At 40.0% G+C, this 10,000-nt stretch overlaps 2 protein-coding genes across 3 annotated transcripts in view; one reads left to right on the forward strand and one right to left on the reverse strand.

Moving 5' to 3' along the window:
• LOC121876454 overlaps positions 1-2,502 on the forward strand; it is a 2,599-nt gene extending 97 nt beyond the window's left edge. The window contains exons 1-5 of one of the 2 annotated variants that reach the window (XM_042381549.1): positions 1-99; positions 564-826; positions 1,299-1,425; positions 1,747-1,854; positions 2,250-2,502. The exon at positions 1-99 is cut by the window's left edge and continues 97 nt beyond it. In XM_042381549.1, the coding sequence (XP_042237483.1) occupies positions 565-826; positions 1,299-1,425; positions 1,747-1,854; positions 2,250-2,433 (681 nt within the window). In that variant the 5' untranslated portion in view covers positions 1-99; position 564 and the 3' untranslated portion in view covers positions 2,434-2,502. The remainder of the gene's footprint in view (positions 100-563; positions 827-1,298; positions 1,426-1,746; positions 1,855-2,249) is intronic. The other variant, XM_042381550.1, reaches the window with a different exon arrangement.
• Positions 2,503-6,070: 3,568 nt separating this feature from the next.
• LOC121876453 (UDP-glycosyltransferase UGT5-like) lies at positions 6,071-8,629 on the reverse strand. The gene is made up of 2 exons (XM_042381548.1): positions 7,884-8,629; positions 6,071-7,710 (listed from the first exon to the last, which is right to left on the reverse strand). The coding sequence occupies exons 1-2, from the start codon at positions 8,507-8,509 to the stop codon at positions 6,726-6,728; spliced, it is 1,611 nt and encodes a 536-aa protein (XP_042237482.1). The 5' UTR covers positions 8,510-8,629; the 3' UTR covers positions 6,071-6,725.
• Positions 8,630-10,000: the final 1,371 nt, after the last annotated feature.

A 10,000-nucleotide genomic window follows, 5' to 3' on the forward strand; every position in this document is an offset into this window, starting at 1 on the left:
GTGCTACTGCTACTGCTGGTGCTACTGCTACTGTTGGTGCTACTGCTACTGCTGGTGCTACTGCTACTGCTACTGCTGGTGCTACTGCTACTTCTTCAGGTAGGTTTTGTGATTACTGTTACTTGTATTAAAGTTGCTATTACTCTTACTACTACCACCACCACCAGACCACCTCACTACCATTACTACCACCTCACCACTACCACCACCATCATCACCTCACCCCTTCACTGCTCAATTGCACCACCACCACCACTCACCACTACCACCACCACTACCACCACTACTACTATTACTACCACCACCACTACCACCACCACTATTTATAATACTATTTTGTTAGAAAGTTACTTAAAATAATCAAGACTTTACCTGTATTTACCACATAATTAAGTAGATTAATTAGCTTTTATATACCTTTCACTAAATTAGGTTAGAATGAAACCAAAAGACATATGGGCGGCCGTGGGCGTGATAGCGGGCATAGCGAACCCACCCCACCCATGCCCACTATACCTTCAAAAATTAACCCCTGATTTAACCAAACCTTAACCCACCCACAGAATGAAACCCATGACTGTATGGGCGACCGTGGGCGTGATAATAAGCATAACAACTTTAACCCACGTTACCCATGCCCGCCAGGCCTTCAAAGGAGACCCGGGGGAATTAGGTGACCCCGGCTTTGACCTCTCACGGTATGCAGTATCCCAAGAGGTCAAATCGAGAACCAAGCGTTATTACTTGACCTTCCCTTCATCCTCGACTTTAACCTTCAATAATAAGATTAAAATTCCTCTGTTTAGTAAATTCGACAGTAATATAAGTGAGTATTGGCTTTAACCACTGGTACATGTGATTGATGGTGATTAACCTTAGTTATTAATGTTATTGTTATTGATGATTATTAACCTTAGTTATTGTTCTGTGATTGATGTTATTGGTGGTGATTATTAACCAAGTTAATTTTTTTTCAGTTATTGAGAGAGTGTGGTGATATTATTTTCTCTCTCTCTCTTTCTTTTTCTCTCTCTCACATACACAAACAATCTTTCATACACACACACACACACACACACACACACACACACACACACACACACACACACACACACACACACACACACACAGACACACACACACACACACACACACACACACATCATGTAACTTACAGAGGAAATATTTCTCTCCTCCTCTCACTCTCTCTCTCTCTCACTATCTCCCCCCTCTCTCTCTCTCTCACTCTCCCCCTCTCTCAATCTCTCTCACTCTCTCTCACCTCTCATGTGTTACAGAGGGCGTGTTCAAGGGGTTTATCCGAGCCATCTACACACTACCGAGCGAAATCGTTAGTGTGGGCAGGAGTCAAATTGATCAAGATAGAGTTGTAACTTACAATTCCCTCGAGTCTGTCTTTACCAAGTGAGTGTGTGAGTGTGTGTGTGTGAGAGAGAGAGAGAGTGTGTGTGTGCGTGTGTGTGTGTGTGTGTGAGAGAGAGAGAGAGAGAGAGAGTGTGTGTGCGTGTGTGTGTGTGTGTGTGTGTGTGAGAGAGAGAGAGATAGAGTTACCATTTTCCTAACCATCAATATAACACAAATACTAATTAATCATCAATATTTCCTAAGTTAATATTCCCTTTAACTAATCAAAGAAAATAACTAACTCAACTCTCCCCATCCTAACTAATCTAAATACATAGCTAATCCACTAAATCCACTTAATCCACTAATCCACCCCCACAGCTTCGGGATTAACGGCAGGGAATGTCTACTGAAAGCCATTTGTAAAACAGCGGAGGACCCAGCAGACGATTTTGGCCTTGTGGGACAACTTCTTGGCCTCGTGCTGTCGTAAGTGAGAGAGTTTGTGTGTAGTAGTCTGGTTAAAGTCATCGTACTCAAGGGGTTAAAGTCATCGTACTCAAAGGGTTAAGTCATCATATTCATGGGGTTAAGTTTCATATTCAAAGGGTTAAGTCATCATACTCAAGGGGTTAAGTCATCATATTCAAGGGTTAAGGCATCATACTCAAGGGGTTAAATAATCATATTCAAATAACCCAATAACCATAACTACCACCATCCCCTATAACCACAACTACTACCATTCCCAACAACCACAACTACTACCATCTAACCTGACATAACCTAACCTGACGTAATGTAACCTAATCAAACTACCACCATCACCAATAACCACAACTACCACCATTCCCAATAACCACAACTACCACCATCTCCTACAGACCTACACACGGACTGAACACGTCGAAGGATGAGCTGCACGACCACTGTATTGCAGAGTCCTACGGTAGGGATATAGGGCACTGTGACCTAGCCTACTCCTCCTGCCCATTTAATCTGGGTCAGCTCCTAACTACAGGACTCTCTCTGCTTGAAGGATCTCTCTCTGGGTTCCCTCAAGCTTAGGATCACCGTAGGACTCTGAAGGATTCGTCTTGGTGGAGTTTTCCTTCAGGTTTTGAGTTTGTGTGTGTGTGGGGGTTGTCTGTTTTACACACACACACACACACACACAACAACACACACACACACACACACACACACACACACACACACACACACACACACACACACACACACACAAATCTACAAACACAATCAACTTTCTTCACATTAACTTCAAAACTGTGATAACTTAACAAACCAAAGATTAAAAAGAAAAAAATAATAAAAATTAAGAATAAGATTAAATAAAAAATAAGTATACCAATATTAAATAATTATGAATACATGGATAAGTTAGAACATACAGTATATGTTAGTAAATTATAATAAAATTTAATATATTAGAGTATTATTATCCTAAGAATTTTATGTACAAGTTATTAATAATTCAAGAAATATATAGCAAGTATGGGAGGTATTTTATTATTATTATTATTATTATTGTCACAAATTTTAAGCAATTACAACTTGGCTTTGATAATCTATTCTTTGGCCTTATTTTCCCATTATATGGTGTTGATTAGTGTTTTATTGATATTCCTATTAATCCCGCTTACCTTATTGATCACTCTTCGTCAAGGACACGGCAGACAGCCTCGTGTTGTAGTGATCATGGAAATAAATACATTAATGGATATTTGAGACTTGCCGCCTTATTACGTTATATACGGATTATGAGGAAAAGAAAATAATCTAAATATGTATTAGTTATGAGGATATTTTATAAAGAAATCTTACGTATTCTTCGATATTATATTATTAAATTTTAATGTAGTTGAAAAAAAGAAGGGCATATTACCGTCGTCTATAATATAATAGAAGGACAATTGACAAACTATGAACATGGTGTAATTAGTTTAACATTTCTTATGATGTCGCTGTTTATCAGGAATAAATACTTGTAATGTTATTAACTGTTTATTTTTTAATTATCAAGGCCTTAATGTCCTTGTACTCCTAAACTAGTTATTTCATAGACTTTTTAATTTAAATTAATTGTTCTTAATCTCAATATCAACCTAATAATATTATCAATGCAATTGTATTTTGAATATCTAATTTCATTCGAATACTTTTTCCTGGGAATCATATACAGTATTTTCTTTTTTAATAACTATTTATTTTCCGCTTTGGTTTTTATTTGTGATTGATTCCCAAATACACAAGAGGATTATTACTTTATATATATATATATATATATATATATATATATATATATATATATATATATATATATATATATATATATATATATATATATATATAATTCATTTACGCGCCCTGTCGTTAATAATTTTAATAAACAATTTGTTTTATTGTTCCATATTATTTTCATATTGTATTGTTATTTTAGTATATAATTTTTTTTTATTAAATTATTTACGAGTGCAGTCATTCATTAATTTCGTTATATCAAAGTTTCTGTATAATTCGCTATCATTTATACCATATTATCACCCCAAAACCATAATAAAACAATAATAAAATACTAATCTAATAAATTTTACAAGTTTTTAAAAAGTTTGAAAAAAATTAATACAAATTTGGCCATTGCGATTTTTTTAGTCAAGGAGAAGAACAACTGCAAGGAAAGCAAATTAATTATTCCACTTTTTTTTAGTTTTCTTATTTACTAGTGACTTTGGGGAGGTTTTCTACAACTGGCATAAAAAAGGAAGAACTAAAGTAGGTGTTGTTATAAATTAATAGTGTCTTTATATTATTTATGGAAGAAAAATATGGAACATCCGTTTTAACCTAGGCTGCCGGGACCAGTGCCAGATGTAGTTTTATGGGTCAGTAATAGTTTTGTACTTTATGTTCTTATTATATATCTTTATAACATTTTTAATTTTTTATGTAATTAAGTAACTACAAAGCTAAAATCCTGTTAGAATATATCAATGTTTTTTGATGATTACAGCGAGAAAAATAGGAAAAAAAACACGGGTTTGATATTATACCGTCGGCCATTTTGTCGTCCCACAGACTACAACAGACATACATAATATATATGTATTTATTTTTTTCGGATTACGGGATTATTATTAATTCCTATGCCATTTTTGACAGTTTATATTGAAGAAAACTACAAATCTAAAATTATTTTACAATATAATGTTTGTTTTTCCTAATTAAAGCGAGAAAATAAGAAAAATAAAATATCAATTGAATTTCGCTCAGACGCATCGAACTGATGACTATATTTTTCAGTTTTTACGAAATTTAGTGAATGATATTGGTGTTTTGAACTGTTTATATGACACAGGAACTAAAAACATAAAATTGTGTTAAAATACCGATGTTTATTGATAATTGAAGCGAGAAAATACGCAAAAATATCCCGGTGTTAGTATATAAGCGACCATCTTTCATCCCAGCGACTACAACTGCTATTTTATATTTTTGTTTTTCATGCATTAACTGTAAACTTTTGTACCATTTGGAGCTGCTGGTATTAAACAGGAACTAGAATCCCTAAATTACATTATAAAATAAACGTGTTTTTTGTACTTAAAGCGAAAAAAATAAGAAAAATAATACTGATTTTTATTGAACTTTCATCAGAGCTTCGACGTGAAATACAATACCTATTTTCTTTCATTCAGCTATATAAAATTAGTGAACTTTTATGCTGTTTTTCACCAATTTTATAAGACATACTGTAGTAACCTAACCTAACCAAACCCCCTAGATGGCATTAGGGAGTTAATCATCTATCATACGTCAACGTTACACATTTTATCATAGTTACCGTCACAAAACCCAACTAAAAGAAAATAGTTTTATATTTGGAATTTAAGGAGATACTACTTCATTTCTTAATTTATTCTTTACATACAACTAATCTGATTTTTTCTTTTTTTAGTGTAAATTGAAGAGATAGAGTTTGGTGTTTAAGGCGATATTAAAAGCTGATTTATATTTTGAAGTCTTTCTAGTTAACCATTAAAACTTGTCGGTAACTTTATCTGTTATCGTGGGTCAAATTGCCTTACTGTATACCGTTGTTTGTATACTTGTACTGTCTAGGTATATTGGACATTGTATACATATCTCCATGGTCTTTGTATACTTGCATCGGTTATATACATGCTTAAGTGTATACCTGTGTGACTATTATTATTATTATTATTATTATTATTATTATTATTATTATTATTATTATTATTGTTGTTGTTATTATTATTATTATTATTATTATTATTATTATTATTATTATTATTATTATTATTATTATTATTATTATTACTATTACTATTAATATTATTACATTTATTCTTATTTTATTGTTATTATTACCAATTTAAGTTATTTTCCAATCTATTCATCAGTTATCATTCCCTGTGTCAATAACTCAGAACTATGACTCCCCATTCCGTAATATGATCTAAACTAGTTAATAAAGAGGATAAATTTCAATACAAACACCAATTTAATTTGATCAATATTTTACTCATAGAAAATTCATAATATAAAACTTAAAAAAAATGTAACGTAACAATCATACTCAACGTTAATATATTTTTAACAACAATAGATGAGTGAATGATTATAATTATTTAACATGTAAAATAACACAATAATTAGGGAATGTTTATATATATACTGTATATACACATTATCGAGCTGAAGTAAAATGTTTATATATATATAATTATAAAAATATGAGGGTATGACAATATGAACGTTTGTAAATATGTGATTGGTGACGTAAATATGTGATTGATGGCGTAAATATGTGATTGACTTAGCTTATGTTACCGTTATTAGATGATTGACAACATAGATGATCAATAAGAGGTAACAGTAATGAAGGTGTGATTGACTTAGGACTGAGTGACTTAGGACTGAGTGACTTAGGAGTGACTTAAGAATGAGTGGCTTAAGAATGAGTGACTTAGAAGTGAGTGACTTAGGACTGAGTGACTTAGGAGTGAGTGACTTAAGAGTAAGTGACTCAGGGGTGAGTGACTTAGGAGTGAGTGACTTAAGAGTGAGTGACTCAGGGGTGAGTGACAAGCATCAGATACATGTTATGGCAGAGTCTTCCTTCTCGACGCTGTCCATTTCAGTCAAGCCATAAAGTCAGTGCCAGCACAAGCAGAAAAAAGCGTCAGGCGTTGCTCTTTCACCTCGTGTTGATATGTATAAGGGGGAAGGGGGTTGCTGTAGCCAGACGGACGTTCGCTTGCCTTGGCGCTTGTACTGGTCCGAGTCTCAGATCTTTCTTCTTCAAGGATGTGTAAGGTTCACTCCAGCTTGACGTGGGACCTGACTAAGGTGAGGAGGGAGGTGGCAGCCTTCCTAAGGGCTCTGGTAAGGGCTCGGGTAACAGCCCTCGTCGTCCACCACAGCAGCAGCACCAACACAGCAGCCGCCACCGCCAAGACAGCGGCCACGTCCAGTAAGAAGTACTGGTGTAGCGGCATGTTGGCGGCAGGTGAGCGCAGGTGAGGGGCGCCGCCGTGACGCAACACGTGTTCCGTCCAGTACACAGCTCGCTGGAGGGGAGGAGTCTCTTGGTCTCGTAGTAGTGTTGATGTTTGCTTCACTCGTCCTCGGTATTGGTCGTCCTCGACAACAGCTGTGATGGCCTCGTACAAATTGTCTTCTGTGAGAGTCTCCAGTGTCAGTTGACGACCCAGGCCGAGTGTCACTGCCTGGCGCACGTTGAGGTGCTGGTCACTCATGAGGGGCAGACCAACTATCGGCACGTTGTGGTACACAGCTTCCTGCAGTGACAGCAGTCCTCCGTGAGTGACGAAGGCGCGCACGCGCTCGTGACCCAGCACGTCCTGTTGGGGGAGCCAGGCGCTAGTGATGACGTTGGGTGGCAGGTCGGGGATGGCGGCGCCCTCCCACTTCCATAAGACACGGTATGGCAGACGAGCAAAAGCTGCCAGCACAGACTGCCTGAGCCAGAGCGGCAGTTGTTGACTGCGGATGGTGGAGCCCAGACTGAACACCACCACAGGTACTGTCGACGAGTCGAGGAAGTGACGCAGCTGAGCGTCTTGTAGTGGCCGAGCGGGCCGACAGTGCATGGCACCGACCTCCACCACGTTGGGCATGAGCGGCCGAGGGTGGCCGAGGGAGTAGTGAGAGTTGACCAAGACCAAGGACACGTTCTTCTCCACCTCCGTCAGGGACACCGTCGGGTCCCCCAGGAACCTCTGTACTACACCTTCCACTCTCTTCATCACCAGCTGACTGCGTAGATAGGGACTGATGATTCTGAGGAGGGAGAACAGCAGGTGTGAGACAGGTGTGTTGTGTGTTATATATATATAGTAGTATATATATATATATATATATATATATATATATATATATATATATATATATATATAAGACAGGTGTATGTGATACAGGCGTGTTATACAGGTGTGCAGTAAGTGTTAACTCACCTAACAAGGGTGTTGACGGTTCTCTCCCAAAGGTTCATGTTAGCACCATAACTGAGGTACTGGTTGGGCACGTAGGCTGGGTTCTCGGGATTGGCCAACAGGTCGGCCGTCCACGGTGTTAGACCTGAGGTGGTGATGTAGATGAAGGGGACCTTAAACTTGTGTACGAGTGCCAGTCCACACTCGTTCATGAAGGCTGGCAGGATCACCACGTCTGGCTTGGTGTGCCAGGCACTACGGACACCTGGATCACGCAGGAAGGCGTCACAGTACTCCGGCAGGTTACGGATAACCTTCTTCATCACCTCAGAGTTGATGTTCTTCCCGCCGCTGGCTTCCCGCATCTTGAACACGTCGAAGCTTCCCGTCACTTTACGGATGGTCTCCCAGGCCTCGCTGGCCACCAGGTCGGTGTAGTGGTGACTGGCGGGTCCTGCGTGTAGTGACGCTATCGTTACCTGGTGACCTACACGACCCAGCGACTCTGCCAGCGGCGTCACCAAGTTCTTGTGTGATGGTGAACCAAGAGGCAGCACCATCAGCACCCTCGACCCTTCACTCAGGACCACCAGCAGCGTCAGCCACACCACCAGGAGCTTCATCATGAACGCCTCACCAGTCATCATACTATAGACTGTAGCTCGTGTAGTCCTTCTTCAGGCAGGTCTTGGGTCTTCTCTCTCTTGCTTACCAAATTAATTTCTTGTAGTTGACAGGTAAGAAGCGTCTCAGGGATTGTCTGCCGCTGCACTTGGCACACCTCCTTATATACCTGAGCTGGGACGTATCTCGTGATTGGCTGGGTCAAGTGCCTGTGTCACACGTAAGCATGGCGCCCACGATGAGGGGTGGGGGGGGGTGAGGAGGGGCCAGGAGAGGAGGGAAGAGGTGGGTAACAAAGGGAGGGGTGAGGGGTGTTGGGAGGGAGGGATGGTGTGGGGGAGAGGTAGGCACGAAGGGGAGGGGTGAGGGGGGTTGAGGAGGGGCAGAAGGGGAGAGGTGATGTGGGGTGGGGAGGGGAATGGATAGAAGAGGAGGGGAGGGGTGAAGTTAAAGCCGTCTTAACGCATGGGCACGCTGGGCAGTTGGCCAGGGCCCCGTTAATAGAGCACACCACAACTAAATTAATGACGACGTCGATGATGGACCTAATGAAGTACAAGAGGTTGCTGGGCCTGTCAGTCCGCCACCGAATCTCAGAGGATAATCTAGATTTAAGATGTAAAAGAAAATGGAGAACCTTATATCCAATTAATTATATGTTTAATTTCATTGGAAGTTTTAGTTTTAATTTGAGTGGGTGGCTGGGAAAAGTGGTGGGACCTGATAACATCATATGGTCCACAAATAGGGTACTACCCAAACGCCAGCAAGTCCTCCCTTATTGTGAAGCCAGAACATTATGAACGGCCAATGGAGGTGTTCGGGGGAAGTGAGGTCAAAATAACAATTGACGGCCAAAGACATCTAGGCGCAGTAATTGGCACTACGGACTTCAAGACCGAGTACGTAGCGGGAAAGATGAATGAGTGGGTTAGTGAAATCCAAGCTCTGTCTGAGATTACTAACACAGAGCCACATGCGGCTTTTGCTGCATTCACCCATGGAGTCAAGCATCGCTGGAACTACCTGAGGCGCACTATCCCTCATATCGGACCCCTCCTCCACCCTCTGGAAGAAGCTATCAGCGTCAATTTCATTCCCAAATTAGTGAAACATCCTCACTTAACCCCAGCAGAAAGATCACTCCTTGCGCTACCACCGAGACTGGGAGGAATGGGATTGACCAATCCAGAGGAGATAGCTGGCAACAGGTGAGGTGGATACCAGCGAAGTAAACAAGATTCGACGGTCCATTACGACAGAACGACAGCACGGCCAAAGTGTTAAGTTACAGCAACTGTTGTTGCAGGTACCAGAGAATTTGAAAAAAAAGTAGCTATAGCGCAGGAGGTGGGCGCCTCGAACTGGTTAACTACGTTACCGATAAGGGCAAATGGTTTCAGTCTCAATAAACAAGAATTTACAGATGCCATTGCTCTAAGGTACGGTAGGCCAGTGGAAGGTTTGCCCTCCCAATGCGTGTGCGGCTCTTCCTTTGACGTCGACCACGCCAT

The sequence above is a fragment of the Homarus americanus genome, unplaced genomic scaffold, assembly GCF_018991925.1.
Source record: "Homarus americanus isolate GMGI-L3 unplaced genomic scaffold, GMGI_Hamer_2.0 scaffold54095, whole genome shotgun sequence".
Lineage (NCBI taxonomy): Eukaryota > Metazoa > Arthropoda > Malacostraca > Decapoda > Nephropidae > Homarus > Homarus americanus.

Coding starts and splice junctions, on each gene's coding strand:
- LOC121876453 (XM_042381548.1), bottom strand. CDS start 8,509: ATGATGACTGGTGAGGCGTTCATGATGAAGCTCCTGGTGGTGTGGCTG. Junction 7,711..7,883: donor ACCGTCAACACCCTTGTTAG/GTGAGTTAACAC, acceptor CTCCCTCCTCAG/AATCATCAGTCCCTATCTAC.